Below are 20,654 nucleotides of genomic sequence, written 5' to 3'. Positions count from 1 at the left end.
AAGCACAAAACATTTTTTATTTTTATTTATTATATTTTTTCTTCATTTATTATTATTACTATTTTTATTTTTATTTACCTATTTACTTTTTGTCGATTTCTTTGTTTTGGTGTGGTTATTGAAGTTGTTGTCCCCATTTATAGTTATATTGGTTTTTTTTTTCTTCTTTTCTTTCTCTAGGTGCTCTGCCATATTTTTTAACTCAAGACCATGGCTTTTTTTTGTGGTGCCTATCATTATCACTGGAGTGCTCACTGGATATCTGACACTTCTTTGTGTACTGTTGGGGTGTTTCACCTTCTTTTTCTCCTTCATCTCTCAAACCAACGATGAGAGCCTCTAGAAGGATTCCGCCCATTTTTGGCATATTAGACTTTTACCCCAGTTTATTACTTTTCTCTTCTTCAAATAAAACCACATAACTTGAACTATGTAGTCCTTCCTCCCAGTTAGAGGGGGAAATAAGGGAGGCACCAAGACAAGGACTACTAAGTAGTAAGCTAGGTACAGAGGGGACCACATATTCTTGCAGCCCCGGGGGTGAGGGAGGAGGATATGGGAGGTAGGACAAACATGGAGGTGTAGGGAGGACAAATCGGTGATGGGAACCCCCCTGATTTTATGTAAATATGTACCTATAATATTATTGTCAACAATATGTAAGCCACTATGATCAAAATAAAAATTATATTTAGAAAAACATGGTACAAAAATGCCTTCTGTATGCATATATTCATTGCAGTGCTATTACAATAGCCAGAATCTTGAAACAACCAAGATGCCCTTCAACAGATGAATGGCTAAAGAAACTGTGGTACATATACACTTGCAGTCGTCAGGAGAGATGTAGTCATGAATTTTCCTATACATGATGATATGAAAACTACTATGTTGAGTGAAATAAGTCATGGGGAGAGAGATAGACACAGAGTATTTTCACTCATCTATGAGTTTTAAGAAAAATAAAAGACATTATTGTAATAATACTCAGAGACAATAGAGATGAGTTCTGAAAGGACCGGCTCATGTTATGAAGCTCACCACAAAGAGTGGTGAGTGCAGTTAGAGACATAACTATACTAACAAGCATATGACTATGTTAATGTTTGAGAGAAGTAGAAACCCTGTCTGGAATACAGGTGGCGGGGAGAGGCGGGAGATGGGGGTCATTGGTGCTGAGAATGTTGCACTGGTGAAGGAGAGTGTTCTTTATTTGACTGAAACCTAACTACAAACATTTTTGTGATCATGGTGCTTAAATAAAGATATTATTTTTAAAAAGTTACAACCCTAAGAACTGCAACACAAAACTGAATAAATGACAAAAGAATATCACTTTGTGTTTTTAGAATGAAAATGCTTAAGAGCTTTTCCTTTATACTTAAAATTGTGGATGAAACAAAACCTTTGTCACCTTCACTGCTGTTTCAAATCCTCTAGAACAGAACCTAGCACCTAGTAAGAACAACAAATACTTCTTCACTTTTCCCCATGTACCTCACAATCCTAATGGGGAGAGGTTATGAGATGAACATCATAAAGAAACTCTGAACATTTACCAATAATTGAAATTTTTTATATTCTTATTCACATACAAGAATAATGAACCATAATTTTCATATCTCCCTACATAATGAAATTTTTAAGTAGCTCAAAAAATGGGCTATCTATCCTCTGCATGGTCTATTTCTAGTTTTAATTATACCACTTATAAAGTTTGGAAGATTATTTCATTCATTTCAAAAATAACACCCACTCAGTACAAGAGCTTGGGTTTTTTTTTTTTTTTTGAATGCGTATGACTCTTCTATTTGCTTGATAATGAAAATGGGTTGGCATATAAATAAAGCATATCCTCAGACTCTCTGGGCTTGGAAGGATTCCGGACAGATATCTACTAATACAAAGAAAATGACATTTTTCAAAAAGTAGAAGCTTCCACTTTCTTCTAACCCCACTTAGCTTTGTAACTGTTATTTACAATAGATAGAATAGGTAGAAAATACAGCTGGAATCAGCACTCTGACAGCAATGGTGGAACATCAAGATACTTACTGATCCATACAGCTCCCCTTTCTCATTCATTCCAAGGTAGAGGCCACTGTCCACTCCTCGAATGCTGACCAGGCCCACTGCTATGCTGATAAACTCCAGAATCCCTGTAAGACAAAGGGGTCAAGTGCCAAGAGGTCAGATTATGGAGCTTGTTCTTAGAGCCTTAGCAGCTGGGGAACTTTGCTGTTTTTGGGGAAGATGCTGTTTTATTCCCAATTCACAAAATTATACACTTATCAGAGCAAGGTCTTTTCTTTTAAAAACTATTGCCTAAAACAAATTCAATAATATAACCATGTTAAAAACACTGATCATCACAACAAAACATTATGGATATGCAAAAGAATAAATGACAGATAAGCATTGTGTATTTTTATTGTCATTGTTTTTAGGCCACAGGCACCTCTGCTTACTCCTGGCTCTGTGCTCAGAGAATAATTCTGGGGCTCAGGGGGATTATATGAGATGCTGAGGCCAAATCTGGGTGGGCAGCATTTAAGGTAAGCACCCTTCCCTCTTGAAGTATCACTCCAGCTCATGATATTTTCTTATTCACCCAAAAGCATAAAAAATATATAAAAACAACTATTTTCAAGGTGTAAAATTAATAATTCCTGCATGAACAGATCAGGAAAAGCAAATTCCACTCCTAAAATGGTCTAATGTCACTCAAAATAAGCCTATCAAATGCATGCTGGGTCTGTTGATGGAAGGAGGTTGACACAAGTGGCGGGAAGGGCCTTGACTTATTGTATATCTGAAATTCATCTATGAAGGATTCTGTAGGTCACAATTGTTTCAATAAAATAAATTTTAAAATAAATAAGCCTATGGAGTGCTAACCAAAATCTTGATTGATATATATAAAAATTATTCAGCTCTCTTGTATAACTTTACTGAGCATCATCAAAAGAACTTAAAAGAACCTATATATCTTCCAGATATTTTTGCTTAAATAAAATATTAGTTTTGTTGAATTTAACTAAGTCTCAATGAAATAATTAAGTATAGATTAGGAGGGATGACATAGAAGTGGAAAGAAAGCAGGGTTGGAATGTTACCTCTGGAAAAGCACTAAACACAGAACACTAGATCCCCAAATAAAATAAACATTATGATCTTTTATTTCTTTTCTTTCCTCTTGCTTACCTCATAAAAAAGCAACACCTAAAGTAGACACAAATTTAGGATTCCATGACAGTATTAACTTTAATTTCTCTTTATTATGTTTTCAGATGATCTAATATCTTAAAATAATGACAAACATACTTCCACTGAACAGTTTAGAAAACAAAGAGGAATTCTGTTGTATAGTCATTTTCTGTAACAACTCAACACCTACCTGGACTTTTAAACTCTGCAATCCTCACAAAATAGACTTCAATGCAATCAACAGATGGCAGGATCTGTGTAAGCCTCATAAATTGAAGGGCTTCTCTCAAAGAACTATATTGCTAATTCAAAGCATCTTTACAGAACATAGAGAACATATCATGCTGGTAAAGCTAATAAATAGAATGTGAGGTGATGTGCACAGTAAACAGAATGTATCTAGACATTTTGGATCTGATTTCATAATAGAAGATAAATAACCCAGGTAGCAATTGAGTGGGGTAATAGCTATTAAGTGGGGTAGCTATTTCCCACTTTAGAAGGCCACTGGAGAGACAAATAATGAAAATTCTGCATGAGAATCATTTCACAAACATGCATATTAATTTTATTGCACTGTACTATCTTTTAACTCTGACAGTGAAATATAATCAGCACTGTAGCAGTTTTGTGGTTACTAGGGCTCTCTAATACTGGGAAACATCCCCCAATATTGGTCACAGTATTCTTAAAATTAGTGAAAGGAATTTACTCATGTCCCATTTTTTACTAGAAAATGAAAGGCAGGAAACATTGTAGGCCACTAAAAGTCTGACCAATCTCACTTTGCATAAATGTTTCATTGTAAAACTAAAAAATGCTTGCATTCTAAGAGTCCACTGAATGAACTTTCTGTTTTTCCTAAATTTGAGAAAGGTCTGAGAACTAGTAAAGACTATCCACCAACATGATCCATCAAGCCCAACCATAAAACAAGGTGACCATCATTTTAGAAAGAACATCTGACCATTCTATAAAACAACCAGAACCAGGATTATGACAAGGAGAATCAGAAGAATTAGAACACTTGACTCTTTCACCTATGCCAAATGAAAGGCCTTCTTCCCTGAAATTCTCAGAACACTCTATGTGACAATATGTTGATCTCTTGTTTAAAAATGGGGAAATTGAGGTTTGGGGGTATTAAATAACTAACCCCATGCAACCATACTATGGAGTCTAGATCTCTTAATTATTAGATACACCTTACTTCTGGTTTTACCTGTTTTTCATCTATCTGTGATTTCTATGTGCCATATACATATAACCATCCCTTCTAGAAACCACAAGAACTTGCCTAAATCAAATGCCACAGACTCCAATTGGTCAATAGTAGAAGTAGCAAAAGCTCTGATTGCCAAGTGACCTCTCATTAATCAGAACTAGAGAAGGGGATCATTTTTACAACATGGAGATTATGTATCCAAACAGTTTATAAAAGTGCATATATACAGAACATAGCTTTTTATTTTGAAGGACATTCATTCTGAAATTATTATTGTATATTCCATAAATATAAATATACTGTTTAATTTCTGGCATCAGAGAGTAACTTTAATTCGTAGCTTTCATAATTTACTAACTCAATGACTACATTGGGTCACTATTAGAAGCCAAATATTATGCCATGTGCTAGACAGTCTAAGTCCCATACATTCAAAGAGCTAAAGGGGAAAAAGAGAAACAAAATGATACTGTGGCAAGTGCCAGAGAGAGAGAGAGGAGAAAGAGAGAGAGAGAGAGAGAGAGAGAGAGAGAGAGAGAATGTGTGAGAGAGAAGGGAGAGAGTGAGAGAGAGATTCCAGTCATGATCAGTGTTCAATGATGGTATTCACTCAAGCGTGGCAAGATGAATCAGAGCAAGCTGCCCTCCTGAAAGCTCTCCATGTGAAAGGCAATGAATTAGCTACTCACTACAGATGGTCAAGATTTTTATCACCTCATGCTATCCGTATATCTGAAGCTCCTTGAAAATCAAAAGAACAGCCCAGTTTTATGGCCCAGTGCACAGTGGAGCAAGGAGCTAATCCTGGCTTCGATTGGGGTCATTCCTGGGAAACATATTCAGTGCTGGAGATCAAATGAGGACAAGCTGCATTCAAGGCAAGCACCCTACCCACTATACCCAACTCAGCTTTTTAGGTGAGGGGGGAAGTATCGGAGTCAGAGGGCTACACTAAGAAATGCTCAGGAATCACTCCTGGTGGGGTTCAAGGGACCACATAAGGTGCCAGTGACAGATCCCGTATTGGCCATGTGCAGGACAAGATCCTTCTACACCCTGTGTTTTCTCCCGAGACCACAGCATAGCTCATTTGGGGCGGGGGGGGGGGGTTCACCAGCGGCTTCATCAGAGTCAAGCTGGACCAATTGGTGGTGGTCACAGCTCTGCACTTGAGTGTTATTACTCCTGGTGATACTCAAGAGACTATATGGAATGCCAGGAATCAAAGCCAGATTCTAAGAATGCAAGGCAAATGCCCTACCATACAGCACAGTTCTTTAAATCACCTCAGTGATACAAGATAATGTGTAAGTCATAGTCATCCATTCACCTGCCAATGCTGCAAGGTCAGAAAAATGTGGCAACTTGCCAAGAGGATGCCATGTAGTTCAGGCTAAAATCCTCACATTCCTGATAGAATATTATTCACCAAAAAAACTCTCATCTCCACCTGGCCCACTAACTTGGACCTGAGTTAGAGTCATGCCAGTACTTCAGATTCTTCTCACTTGAGTAGGGCTCACTATCCATGTTTTCTATGCCCCAGGGCTACTCAGCTCTGAGAACGGTTGGCTCAAACCATGAACACCCAGAAGTTCATGCAGGAACACTTCCATGTTTAATGATCAAGGAGAGAAGACGGAAAAAGATGGAAAGAGCAATGAAGAGAATCAAGAAAGAGGTGGAGGAAGTAAAAAAGTGAGGGGGGAATAATATGATTGTGCCTACAATTAAAACTGTGACAAGGGACCATGAACACATTGCACTGTGATATCTCTCTCTCTCTCTCTCTTTCTCTCTCTCTCTCCACTTGAGTAATGACATCCTCCTTCCAGAAAGGAGGTCTGGAAGAATGGGGGAACACAGGAAGCACAGGGCTTCTGAGAACTCTCAGTCATGTCCTTTCACTGTAAAACCCAGTTCCTGATGAGGACAAACACACTGGGTTCTCAGGGGTTTGGAACAGTTCAAGGTCATCCTGGTTCCAGAGTCGGGGCACTTCAGGAAAACAGTCCACACTCCACTGAGTCCCAGTGCTGGGTCAAGTGCAGACTAAATCAACTAAACCAGATCACTTTCAGAGGTCATAACAAGGTTAGGCCCAGGAAGGGGAAGAGGAAAAATAGGGGTGGTGAGAAAAGGCAGGCAAGGCTGCCCTAGCCCAGGCCTTGTTCTAACCTAAAAGCCCCAACAGTGCAGATGTGCATTCTATAGAAGACAAGAATGCACAGAGCCATGCTGAGGCAGGACAGGCAGAGATAGATTAACCTTCCCTCTGAAGCCCTGAAAATCCCAGACCAGAGCTGTGCAATCATCTCAGAGGCTTCATCAGAGTCAGACTGGAGCAACTGACACAGGTCACAGCACTCCCTTGCAATTTTTTCAAGGGTTTAAACTAAAGTGATCCTGAACACAGAATCTTATATAGCCTGTCTTTTGTACAGTAAGATAATGAAGAGTCACGTGCACTGAGCAAAAGTTCTGCACATGTAAAACCCTACAACCAAGATGTTTTTCCATGTCCTTCAAGAAGGGAAGTGGTCTTTACCTCTTTTTTACATCTTTACCACACCTCAGCTCACTTTGAGTCTGGGTGTACCCAAGGTCCCTGATGAAGATGAGGCAGATCTGCTTTTCCAGGTCAGGCCTCTGGCCCAAGACCTAGACAGCTCAGAAGCAGCCATCTCTCTAACGTGAAAGAGTGGGGTCAGGCCCAGTACTCTCTTTTTTATTGTTGGTGTGGTGGTTATTAGTATTTTCTACATTCTTATGTCAGCAATTTTCTACATACTCTTTTCTGCCTACCAAAGGTTCCAAAGATAAGTACACTTGGAAAGTTTTCCTCCTCTCCTCTGATTACCCAGAAACAACCCAGTTCCTTTTTTTTCATCTTCAACTTTATCCTTAAGCTCATCACCTATAAAGAGGAACCAAAACTCTCCCTTCAGGCCCCATTGGGGTTGTCACTGCAGCAGCTCCCGCTGGGACTGGGAAAGGAGTTCCCCCTCCCTACCTCGTCCCTCCCCATGCTAAGCACTGCCTCTGCTGTGTCACCCACACACACCCCAGCAGCTGCAGTCACCTGCGGCAGCAAGTTATGTGTCAGTGAAAGCCTGGGAGCAGCTCTTTTCCTTCTACAGTAGTCTTTTAGACGGAAAACGCATCGTCCATTCAAGGTGTAAACCTAGTGCCCCATCCCCTGGAGCCCACCACTTGTCCCTTAGAAGAAGTGGCAAGAGAAGTTAGAGGTGAAAGGGTTTCCTCCAGTGTTTCGGGGGATTGGGGAAGGGAGGGGAGGTTAGGAAGGTTGGGGAGCAGGAGGCCACCGAGCAAGCTAAAGGGCGGCAGGAGGAGGCGCGCCAGGTGCCAGTCCCTAAGACCTGCAGCCCCAGCCCCGAGCCTGCGAGCTCTTCCGTCCACCCGGGCCGCGCGCCGTGGGGTCCTAGCGCCGAGGCCTCTCGCTTTCCCGCGGGGCCGCGGAGGCTGGGACCGGAGGCTCCCGGCACGCGCACGCTCTGCAGAGGTTGCTAATATTGGGACCTGCCGCAGCGGTAGCAGCGGGAGACCGCGGCGCTGCTGTCACCCCGGGGGCCCGCGCCTCACTGCAGCCGGATGAAAGACTTAAATAACCCTCCAGCCGCACCCTGCCTCCCCACCCCCAATGCGCACAGCCACCCACTCGGCTTCAGCCCGAGCTCGACGAGGAGCGTCGAGAGCCAGGCAGCGAGCGCCCTTCCCAGCCGCTCCTCCCCGGCCGCTCCTCCGGCTTCCGACCGGGCGCTCCCGGCTCCCTACCTTAACCCGGGCCCGCCCACCCTGTCCTCCGAGCCCAGCAATGTCATTCCCCGCCCACTCCCCTCATCGCCCTGGGTGTTGGGGAGTGCGGGGAGGAGGGTGGGGCAGGCTGGTGACTCCGGACGCCCTTCGGCCAGGTGGACCCTCAAAGCGGCCTGTCGGGCGCGGGATCCCGCACCGTGCCCTCCTTGCGTCCTCTCCCCCTGGTGGCAGAGTTGCTGGATTTCTGGACTCGGTTGCAATGCGTGTGGTGGCAAGTGTCCTATTCTAAGGTGACTGGATTTTTTTTTTTAAGTCTGAGGCGGAGTGGGGTGAGATTGGGGAGGAGAGGGTCCGGGCCTGAACACCCCCAAGTCTCCCCGTGGCCCAGCCGGCTGCACCCAGGCAAACCAGAGTCTTTTCGAAAGACCGGGAACGAATGATACACACAATGAAAACCGCTCTGCAGCGCTGCGGGCTACCCCCCGACCTCCCTCCTGTCAGGGTTGGGGTGCCAATCCTGGGTCGGAAAAGCGGGAGGGCGGGCAACCAGCTGGGCTCGAGGAAAGCGGCTAACAATAGCACGCCCCCCTCCGCCCGCCTCTGCAGTCCTTTGTGTCCCCCCCCTCCACACACACACACACCGCTCACACGCACACTGCCGAGGCATGGACCTCGCCCGGCCCGCACCCCTACCCACCTCCCAGCCACAACGGAGTGCGGGAACTCTCCGAACCCGGGCAGGGTGCTGCGGGAAAATAAAAGCGAGAGGAGGATGCGGGGAGAGGCATGGAAGAGAAGACCAGCAGGGCAGGGGTCCAACATTCAGCCCGGCTTCTGGCCCCGCGACCAACTCGCCCTCCACGGCGCGCGCCTCCAGTAGTTTCCCACACTGCCCAAGACAGCGCAGTCCCGGGCGGGGGCTATCAGCCCCATCCAGGCCCGGACTCGCACACAAAGGGAAGGCGAAGGGACTCAACTGCGCCCGCACCTACGGGAAGATTCCCTTCGCGCGGCCCACACTGTGTCATCCCCCCCGTCCGCCACCGGTGCACCAGCAGCCCTCGCCGCCTCCAACGGCGCACTGCTTAGGAGCTCAAAGGAAGCCCCAGGCGAGGCCGTTTAGGACCGCGCGGAGCCGGCGGCGGGCGGCCGCCCAGTGCGCCGCCGGGCCGGGGCTGCCCAGCCCGCACCTGCCGGCTGGCGCGCGGGAGCTCGGCGTTGCGGCCGCCGGGACATCCCCGACAACCCGCCCAGATCGCCCGCTCGCCCTCTCGGGGCGCGCTAGGCCAGAAGGCGCGGCGGGTGGCCTCGCAGGGCCGAACCCCGCACCCTCCCACCCTCGGCCCCCGCCAACCGAGATTCCCGAGCCAGGCGATCGAGTGGCCCTTAAAGCGACCGACAGTCCCGCACTTTTGGTAAAAGTTTCTTCCCGGTTCGGGCTGCGTTCCCTTCGGGAGAGAATAAAAGGGGGAGGAATTGCAAGAGTCGCCGCAACGCTGCCAGCAGAATGCCGGAGCTCCGCGTAGCAGCAGAGGAGAAAGACCGCCCACGGCATGCTCACTTGGGCCTCGTGTCTGCAGAGATGCCCCATCTCCACCCGAGGTCTGAGTATGCCTTACCCCCTGGCATCAGCCACTTCCCCAACAACAGCACGACCGACATCAAGCTTCACATCTGGCATTCAAGTATGAGGAAGAAAAATCCCCCAGGACTGTGTATTTTACGACCTAGTTTAAGTGTTGTCAGGTGGGTTCACTCAGAAGTTAACTCCTTCCAACAGCCTGGCTGCCCACACAGGCATTTTTGGTGGAGTGAAGACTTGGGGTGCTTTTGGTTTAGGTAAGGCGACCTGGGAAGGGTGCTAGAGAGCCCCCTTCTCCCCACACACCCACCCAGCACGATAGGGGTGTGCTCACTGACTGGGTACAGCTGGGCTAATATTGGTCCCGCAAAGCATTCATTCTGTTATGTAGCCCTCACTGCTGACTCACAAAAACCCTCCCCCGGGAAAGGAGACCCTGAAATGTCCTTTAAAATGAACTCTCAGTCACGGGCACCAGGAACCCCGCACCGGGTTCGTGCGACAAAAATCACCTCGTACAGGTGAACGTGTCCCCGGGAAGCGTCCAGACCAGGAGAGGAGTCTCAGACTCCGCAGATCCCACCCCAGTGCCCAAGGAGCCCGCACCACAGCGGAACAATCATCGAGGACCTTTGCCCACGCGACTCTGCCCCGTTTACAGTTCAAAAGGAGAATCGGGTGGAAAAACGACTTCACTGCACCAGCAGAGATGCGGGGCTCGGGGAAAATGCATTTTAAGTTCTGGGTAGTTAATGATTAAAGTGTTAAACTCGTGGCATCCATCTAATTCAAAAGAAACTTCCCAAACCTCGCCCTCCAGGGGGATCCAAAGCCCAAGAGCTAGGGACAGGGACTCGGATTATATTTTTATATAACCCCTTTCAACATGGGTGGGGGGGGGATATTTCTATGTGGACTCCCATCAGTGCCTGAGGCACGGGAGCTTTTTCAGGTTTTTTCTTCTCTTTTTTGTAAAATCTGCCCGGCACCAAAGTAAGACAGAGAAGACTCCGAGAACGTCGCCCCATCCCGCGTCCCACTCTCTCTGCCTGGCGACCGCCTTCAGGGCCTGTAAGACCCGGGAGTGCGGTCGGCTCGGGCGCTGAAGGGTTAACGGCATACCTACCGAATCTGCTGTGGTCTTTCCTGGTTCCCTGGATCGTGCCGTTGGGGAAGATCTCTAAGTGGAATCCAGTCCTGCAGTAGAGCTGCCTTCGCCTAAGAATTCCCTTTAAATGATCCAGGTCCGTGACTGCGGGTCCCCTGGGGAGTCCCCCGGCTTCGGACTGACCCAGGTGGTCGCTTAGCAAAACCGGGCTCTCCACCGGCAGCACGGGCACATTCCCAAATGCAACCGCATCCTGCACGCCGAAATAGTTCCCAACTTCACCTAGGGGAGCCATCAAGAGGACTCGGCTTTCGGAGCGCAGGAATAAACAATAATGACGGTGTCAGCCCAGGAGATATTAGGCGAGGTATATCCAACTCCCCTCCCCGGCTGCCGTTGCAGAGAGAGAAGGAGGAGGGGTTCTTTTCTTCAATCCATGAAATGCATAAATAAAAGTAAGCTGCTGTTTCTCTGGCACGGGTTCAAGGTCAAATCATGAATAGCCTAAGAAACCACTTTATACTCACACACTGGCATATTGATCAACATATCTATGTATCTACAGATAGATCCCCGGGTCTCAGCAGGCAGGAAGGTCTTCATCCCATCCGGCCTTCATAAGAGACAAAATCCGTAGTTGCTCCATTTGGCTCGCTATCGGTGCATAGCGACATAAACGCCTGGGCGTTATTATAGGGATTTTGGAGATGCACGGGCTACGTCAGAATTTACGGATCCCGACTCCAGGAAGGCATGCGCTGTTTTTACTCTAACAGACTCTGCAGACATCAGCACGAATCCTTCAAGGGGAAAGAAAAAATCGCACGTTGGAGGCGGCGGCGGCGGCTCTCCCCTCCCGGCCGCGCCTCCCCTCCAAAAATCAGAATAGTGGCAATTAAAATAATCATCAAGCAAAAAAAGAAAAAAAGAAGAAGAAGAGGAGGAGGAAGAAAGAAAACTTTAGGCGTCCGAGGCTAGTCTCCAGAATGCTCCCGAGAACCGGCGGCCGTCCGTGGGCTTGGAGCGGGGTGGCGAGCGGCGAGAGCTGAAGGAGCGGCGAGTCCCGGAGCTCGCGTGCTGCCGGGGCTGCCGCGAACAGGTGTTGCCGCGCCGGCTCGCAGTGCGTTGTAGCCCGGCGGAGCGCTCCTCCTGCGCAGCCCCCGCCGGCGCGCAGAGTGGCGCAGGCGGCGGCATTGGGCTGGGTTTAAGGTAGCGCCGCGGGCTCCGAGCTTCCCCCGCGGTCCTAGCGTCCGCCCGTACTCACCGCACCGCTCTGCGGCAGGCCTGGTGCGGCGTGCCAGAGCTCGGGACCTTTGGGGCGAGCGCCGCCGCCTTGGAACTGCCGCTTACAAAGGAAGACGCGCGGAGAGATTGGTCACCGCTCCCTTGAGTCATCCCAGGTACTGAGGCCAGTCTGACAGCTACGCTCTGAGTAGAGGTTCGGACTGAAAGCGGGAAACGAGTTTTCGCACTGGGCTCTGTCATGTTGTTTCACATTAAAACAAGAAAAGCCTAGGTTGAGTCGGGGTTTGGGATGGAATAAACGAGAACGGGCCAAGTCGTTTCTCTGGCATGATTCTACCCAACACAGACATGCAACCTGCCTTGTGACGGGACGGGAGAGTGTGAGGGTGTGAATGCCAACCTGCCTCGTCCACCGTTTCGGTTCTTTCTGGGTTTACCGAAGTGCAGCTTTGGGTTGGATGGAAGCTTTGAGCACATCCCGCCCCGCCGCGGAGTCAGACGCTTTCGGCGACGCTGGCGGCTTGGGGGGGTGGGGGGCGCCAGAGCACCACCAGGATCTTCGCAGTTCCACTAGCGCGCGCGTCTTCCAAGAGTCCGTGTGAAGGACGGCGCTCCGGTGAACTTCCTTCCCACCCGCCCGCCCGCCCCAAATACCAGTCAGAGCCGATCGGTGCCACGCTTCTCTTTCTGCACGGCAAAGCGCGAGGGTCTCTGCCCTGCACGGACCGCCACCCGCCACAGCCCGAGAGCCCCCGGGAAAGGTGCTGGGAGTCGGAGGTGGGAGTGTCCCAAGGCTACAAGGCCAGTTCCTTCTCCGCCCTTTGGGGCCGTGCGTGGAAGCCCGAGCTCCTCGCCTCTGCTCCGGGATTCTGCAGGAGGCTGGAGGCCTTCTCGCGGAACCAGAGGTCCGGACAAAGAAACCCGCTACCCCGGGCCTCGAGGAGCCCTGCCTGGCCGTGTCCGCCCCCGATCAGCTGGTGGCTAACGCTGCGCCCGCAGAGCCAGCCTAAGGGGCTCCGGGCACCCCGCGCCTGCCGGCATCGAACGGAGGCGAAGAGTACGCGCGCGCACACGCACGCGCGCGCGCACATAAACACACACACACACACACACACACACAAACACGCGCGCACACACGCATTTGCTCTCTTACATCTCCTTCCTCCTCCTCCTCGTCCTCCTCCTCCATTTCTTCCTCCTCCTCTTCCTTCACCTCCTCCTCCTCCTCCTCCCCTTCTCCCTCCCTGGCCTCGCGGGCCCCTCGCTCCCCGGTTTCTCTTTGTTCACATTGTCTTAGAAAAGGTCCGAGTCGCGGGGTCAGCGTGGGGAAAGTTACCGAGACTTGAGCACCGGCCGCACCGCCAGACGAGCGGGCGAGCTGTAGGGGGAGAGTAAGCGGAGCCCCGCCACGGAGACGGGAGCCGGAGGTTTTGATCCGTTTTTTGTTTGTTTGTTTGTTTGTTTGCACAGAGAACCTGTCCCAATTGAGTCGTCCGCTAAAACGCAGAGGTGCACATCGGTGGCGGTGGGCGGTTTCTCCGCAAGATGATGATGATGAATTTGCAGATTTCTAGGGCGCGGGCCGGCCGGGAATGACCTGCCCTAGCCCGGCGCCCCGGGACTAAGAGGTTCACCCAGGCCGCAGGCTGCAGAAGGGAGAGGGGTGCGGCGACCGTGCCCTCGCCCTTTCCACGCCCCTTTGCCGCAGTCCCGGGCATCAGTGAAGAGCTGCCCCCGTGCGTCTCGCTAGCGCGTCGGTGCTCTGGTGTAGAGCCAGCTGGTCCCTCCCTGGCAGCAACCCGAGCGCCACCGTCGCAACTGCTCTGGGGCAGAGACAAGACGCTGGAAAGGAAGAGTCAGTGGTCGCTACCCTTTGAGGAGCTTCCGTTAATTAAGCCGACATCCTGCAGCTCTGCGTCTTCGCCTAGGGGCACCCCGGGACTTATTGGGTGCAAACATCCGGGTTGATGGATTTTTCCATAAAACCTAAGGAAGCACGGGTGGCGGAAGGGGGTCTGGAGAAGCGATGCGACGAGCGTGTGACACGTGTCTGTTTCCACTGAAGAAAGCCCTGGGACTATGCCCACCCGCGGCATCCCACCTCCTGCTTTGGGTTTGAATTGACTATCAACCGGGAGCTAAGACCGTTTTCGCTGCCAAATAGCGCAGCCTCCCAACTTGTTTCTAAAAGCCCTGCAGCAAGGGGGACAAGGACTGAGAAGTCGCTGATGGAGCACTTTCCCAGTTCCAGGCAGCCTCTTTAGGGCATCTCTTTCCGGGGCAGCTGGTTTTGCCTGCAAAGCTCTGCAGCCCTAACTCTACTGCAGGCAGTTTTTGCTATTCCCTAGACACTTTCACTTGCACCTTAGGTTTCTCTATTTCTCTTGGTTATTTTCCTATTATAGTAATAGGGACAATAGACTCCATTACACTGATCTTAGTTCTCAGGGATTCAACCCCACTGGTTTCCTCCAGAGACCCTCCAGCCCAGTCATAGCTATGAATTCCTGTAGCCAAGCAGATACATACATTGAACAGGTATTCTCAGTTTGTCCTTGTTTCGCGTCAAGAGGACTATGAAATATTCAGCAAATTCTATTACTAGTTTCATTCCCAAACCTCTCCTACATAATATAGTCTCTCCTCCAATAGCTTTACATATGTGAGTCTTACCTGTAGCCTCTCCTCCTCCTCGTACAGCTTTAATCCCTTTTGCTGCTTCTTCTGGTTTGCTGTCTTTCTTTAATGCTGAACAACAATTTAGAGCCAGATGGAGAATAAATGACAAGGTAAGTAAATGGTAGGGGGGAAGAAAAGAGCTTCGTGGGACTCTGGGGAGATAGCTCAACAGGAAACCTGAGTTAAATCGCTGGCACTTACATGGTCCTCTAGTGCGGAAGGAAGGAAGGAAGGAAGGAAGGAAGGAAGGAAGGAAGGAAGGAGGAAGGAAGGGAAGGAAGGAAGGAAGGAAGGAAGGAAGGAAGGAAGGAAGGAAGGAAGGAAGGAAGGAAGGAAGGAAGGACGGAAGGATAGGGAGGGAGGGAGGGAGGGGAAGCTAGAACAACTAGAATGGGGATTAACAGACTGTTTATAAATTTTCCACTACTTCCTGTGATTGTACATTTCTTAGATCAGAAAATACAACCATGGGTTTATGGTACATGTCTGTGAAAAATGGACTGTTAAAGTTCCTACAAACTTTACAAAACTTAAAGTGCCCCATTTGTAAAGGGGCTCTCTTCACCTTCCCCACTTTGCCAAGCACCACAGGATTCTTATCCCTTTCCTATAATAAAGGTTATACTGGGTTCCTATTGTCCCATGCCCCTTTCCCCAATAATTCTCCTATCAGTCTTCAATATTTCTATCCATAGTCTTTTGTTTGTACTAAAAGTGGCTAAAGAAAGGAAGTGATTTGGGAAGGTTGAAGTCTGTTCCCAGTCTTACCCCATGGACTAGATTTGTGGCCTGAGATTACAGGACAGAACTCTGTGGCCTACATTATGGACTGGTTACTAGGCCTCACACATTCTACTACATGCTTTTATACTTTATTTTTTTAATCATCAAAACTACTTACTTTGATTTGTTGAGAATCTAGGTCTCTTGAATGCCAAGAATGGTGTTTTACCATTGAGCTCCTCATGGCCCTCAAAATTAATAAGATTTATTAGTAGTATCCTATTTTACATCAGAGAAAATCCACCTACATATATAAGAAAACATACTTGTTACCACACTCAAGCCACTTTCTCAGATACTAGAGCTTCAGTGAGCAACACTGTCTTGTGTGATGATAGATATTAGCATATTACTTTATATTTTAAGGTATATGGTATTTTTTCCAATGTATTTTTCTTTACTTAAACATCTTGATTACAAATATGATCGTGATTAGGTTTCAGTCATGTAAAGAACATCCCCCTTCACCAGTGCAACATTCCCACCACCAATATCCCAAATCTCCCTCCATTCCACACCACCCCACTTGAACTCTAGACAGTCTTTCCAGTTTCCTCATTCATTCACATGATTATGGTAGTTCTCAGTGTAGTTATTTCTATAACTGCAGTCACCACTCTTTGTAGTGAGCTTCATGAAGTGAGCTGGAAGTTCCAGCCCTCTTCTCATTGTCTCTAAGGATTGTTGCAAAAATGACTTTTATTTTTCTTAAAATTCATAGATGAATGAGACTATTTTGCGTCTCTCTCCCTCTCCCTCTGACTTATTTCACTCAGCATGATAGACACCGTGTACATCCATGTATAGAAAAATTTCATGACTTCATCTCTCCTGAAGGCTGCATAATATTCCATTGTGTATATGTATCACAGTTTCTTTAGCCATTCATCTATTGAAGGGCATCTTGATTGTTTCCAGAGTCTGGCTCTTGTTAATAGTGCTGCAATAAATATAGGTGTGAGGAAGGGGTTTTTGTAATGTATTCTTGTGTTCCTAGGGTATATCCCAAGGAGTGGAATAAATGGGTCAAATGGGAGCTCAATTTCCAGTTTTTGGAGGAATCTTCATATCACTTTCCATAGAGGTTGGACTGGGCGGAATTCCCACCAGCAGTGGATAAGAGTTCCTTTCTCTCCACATCCCTGCCAGCACTTATTGTTCTCATTCTTTGTGATGTGTGCCAATCTCTGTGGTGTGAGATGGTATATCATTGTTGTTTTGATTTGCATCTCCCTGATGATCAGTGATGAGGAGCATTTTTTCATGTGCCTTTTGGCCAATTGTATTTCTTTTTTTTATCAAAGTGTCTGTTCCTTTCTTCTCCTCCCCATTTTTGATGGGAATAGATGCTTTTTTCTTGTAAAGTTCTGTCAGTGCCCTGTATATTTTGGATATTAGACCCTTATCTGATGGGTATTGGGTGAATAGTTTCTCCCACATGGTGGGTGGCTCTTGTATCCTGGACACTATTTCTTTTGAGGTGTAGAAGCTTCTCAGCTTAATGTATTCCCATCTCTTTATCAATGCTTCCACTTGTTTGGAAAGTGCAGTTTCCTCCTTGAAGATGCCTTTAGTCTCAATGACATGGAGTGTTTTGCCTATGTGTTGTTCTATATACCTATGGTATCAGGTCTGATATCTAGGTCTTTAATCCATTTGGATTTTAACTTCGTACATGATGTTAACTGGGGGGCTATGTTCACTTTTGTGCAATTGACTAAGCAGTTCTGCCAGCACCACTTGTTAAAGAGATTTTCCCTGCTCCACTTAGGATTTCTTGCTCCTTAGTCAAATATTAGGTGATTGTATGTCTGGGGAACATTGTCTAAGAACTCATGGCTATTGCACTGATCTGAGGTCTGTCTTTATTCCAATACCATGCTGCTTTGATAACTATTGCTTTGTAGTACAGTTTAAAGTTGGGGAAAGTAATGCCTCCCATTTTCCTATTCCCTAGGAGTGCTTTCCCTATTCAAGTGTGTTTATTGTTCCAGATGAACTTCATAAGTGTTTGATCCACTTCTTTGAAGAATGTCATGGGTATCTTTAGAGGGATCACGTTACATCTGTACAGTGCTTTGGGGAATATTGTCATTTTAATTATGTTAATCCTGCCAATCCATGAGCAGGGTATGTGTTTCAATTTTCATGTATACTCTATTATTTTTGTAGCAGGGCTTTATAGTTTTATTTGTATAGGTCCTTCATGTCTTTGGTCAAGTTGACTCCAAGATATTTGAGTTTGTGTGGCACTAATGTGAATGGGATTGCCTTCTTGACATCCATCTCTTCCCTATCATTATTGGTGTATAAAAAGGCCATTGATTTCTGTGTGTTAAGTTTGTAGCCTGCCACCTTGCTATATGAGTCTATTGTTTCTAGAAGCTTTTTGGTAGAGTCTTTAGGGTTTTCTAAGTAGAGTATCATGTCATCTGCAAACAGTGAGTGCTTGAGCTCTTCCTTTTTTATCTGGATTCCCTTAATATCTTTTTCTTGCCTGATCACTATAGCAAGCACTTCCAGTACTATGTGAAGAGGAGTGGTGAGAGAGGACAGCCTTGTCTTGTAGCAGAAATTAGTAGAAAGGCTTTTAGTTTTTCTCCATTGAGGATAATATTTGCCATTGGCTTATGGTAGATGGCTTTAACTAGATTGAGAAAGGTTCCTTTCATTCCATCTTGCTGAGAGTTTTTATCAAGAATGGGTGTTGGACCTTATCAAATGCTTTCCCTACATCTATTGATATTATCATGTGATTTTTATTTTTTTTGTTGTGTATGATGTTGATAGATTTACAGATGTTAAACCATCCTTGCATTCCTGAGATAAAACCTACTTGGTCGTAGTGTATGATCTTCTTGATGATGCATTGGATCCTATTTGCCAGGATTTTGTTGAGGATCTTTGCATCTGTGTTCATCAGGGATATTGGTCTGTAATTTTCTTTTTTGGCAGCATCTCTGTCTGGTTTTGGTATCAAGGCAATGTTGGTTTCATAAAAGCTATTTGGGAGTGTTCCCATTTTTTTAATTTCATGGAAGAACCTGGCTAGGATTGGTAGTAGCTCCTCTTGAAAGGTTTGAAAGAATTCATTAGAAAATCTATCTGGGCCTGGGCTTTTCTTTTGGGGCAGATGTTTGATTACAGTTTCAATTTTCTCAATAGTAAAGGGGGTGTTTACATATGCTACATCCTCCTGAGTGTCCAAGAATTTATCCATTTCTTCTAGGCTCTCATGTTTAGTAGCATAAAGTTTCTCAAAGTAGGCTCTGATTACCCTTTGGATCTCTGCAACATCTGTCGTGATCTCCTCCTTTTCATTTCTAATAAGGGTTATCAGGTTTCTCTCTCTTTCTTTGTGAGTTTTGCCAATGGTCTATCAATCTTGTTGATTTTTTCCAAGAACCAACTTCTGCTTTCATTGATCTTTTGGATTGTTTTTTGGGTTTTCACTTCGTTGATTTCTGCTCTCAGCTTTGTTACTTCCTGCTGTCTCCCTATCTTTGGGTCCTTTTGTTGAGCACTTTCTAATTCTATGAGCTGCGTCATTAAGCTATTCAGGTAGGCCCCTTCTTTCTTCCTGATGTGTGCTTACAAAGCTATAAATTTTCCTCTCACTGCTTTTGCTGTGTCCCATAGATTCTGGTAGTTTGTGTCTTCATTATCATTTCTTTCCAGGAAAATTTTGATTTCCTCTTTGATTTCATCTCGGACCCACTGGCTGTTCAGTAGCCGGCTGTTTAATTTCCAGTTGTTAAAGTTTTTCTTCTGTGTGCCTTTATAGTTCACATCTAATTTCAGAGCCTTGTGGTCAGCAAAGGTAGCCTGCAAGATTTCTATCGTCTTGATTTTATGAAGGTATGTTTTATGTGTCAGAATCTAGTCTATCCTGGAGAATGACCCATGTACATTGGAGAAGAATGTGTATCCAGGTTTTTGGGGGTGGAGTGTCCTATATATATCTACTAGTCCTCTTTCTTCCATTACTCTTTTCACGGCTAGTATGTTTTTGTTGGGTTTCAGTCTGGTTGACCTATCAAGTGTTGACAGGGCCATGTTGAGGTCTCCCACAATTATTGTGTTATTAGTGATATCTTCTTTCAGATTTGTCAGTAATTTTATTAGATAATTTGCTTGTCTCTCATTGGGTGCATATATGTTTAATAATCTGATTTCTTCCTGTTGCAAATATCCCTTGATTAGTACATACTGTCCATCTTTCTCCCGTACAAATTTTCTGAGTATAAAGTTGGTGTCATCAGATATTATGGTCACTCCAGCTTTTTAAGGGTGTTGTTTGATTGGATGATTTTTCTCTAGCCTTTGATTTTGAGTCTATGTTTGTTCTGACTATTCAGGTGTGTTTCTTGTAGGCAGCAGAAGGTTGGATTTATCTTTTTGACCCATTTTGCCACTCTTTGTTTTAGTTGGTGAATTTATCTTTTGACATTGAGGGAGATGATTGTCATAGGATTTACTGTCATCTTTGTAGATAAGTTTGCTGTGTTTGTTGGTCTCTCTTGTCTTAAAGTAGACCTTTCAGTTTTTCCTGTAAGGCTGGTTTTTCATCTGTGAAGTTTCTGAGCTGTTGTTTATTCATGAAACTATGTATCTTTCCTTCAAATCTGAACATGAGTCGAGCTGGGTGCAGTATTCTTGGTGAGGCACCCTTTTCATTCAGTCTTTTCACAATATCCCATCACCATCTTCTAGCCTTGAGAGTTTCTTGTGACATGTCTGCAGTAAGTCTTAGGGATGCTCCTTTGAATGCAATTTCCTTTTTTGATCTGGCTGCTTTCAGTATTCTATCTCTATCTGTGGGATTTGTCATCATAATGAGGATGTGTCTTGGGGTGTTTTTCTTTGGGTCTCTTTTAGCTGGTACTCTTCGGGCATGCAGGATTTGATTGCATGTAGTCTTTAACTCTGGGAGTATCTCTTTGATGATGTCTTTGACAGTTGATTCTTCCTGTAGATCTCCTACCTGGATCTCTGGGACTCCAATGATTCTTATGTTGTTTCTGTTGAGTTTATCAAAGACTTCTATT

At 46.3% G+C, this 20,654-nt stretch overlaps 1 protein-coding gene across 1 annotated transcript in view; it reads right to left on the bottom strand.

Annotated features, from left to right (window-relative positions):
• FGF9 (fibroblast growth factor 9) overlaps positions 1 to 11,831 on the bottom strand; it is a 52,898-nt gene extending 41,067 nt beyond the window's left edge. Inside the window, exons 1-2 of the mRNA XM_049778322.1 lie at positions 10,918 to 11,831; positions 2,056 to 2,159 (exon numbers count right to left, since the gene is read on the bottom strand). Of these exons, the coding sequence (XP_049634279.1) occupies positions 2,056 to 2,159; positions 10,918 to 11,194 (381 nt within the window). The 5' untranslated portion in view covers positions 11,195 to 11,831. The remainder of the gene's footprint in view (positions 1 to 2,055; positions 2,160 to 10,917) is intronic.
• Between the last annotated feature and the right edge of the window lie 8,823 nt (positions 11,832 to 20,654).

Source organism: Suncus etruscus, chromosome 8 (assembly GCF_024139225.1).
Source record: "Suncus etruscus isolate mSunEtr1 chromosome 8, mSunEtr1.pri.cur, whole genome shotgun sequence".
NCBI classification, from domain to species: domain Eukaryota; kingdom Metazoa; phylum Chordata; class Mammalia; order Eulipotyphla; family Soricidae; genus Suncus; species Suncus etruscus.
Note: the sequence above shows the minus strand (reverse complement) of the source record. Positions and strands in the feature narration are given on the sequence as shown.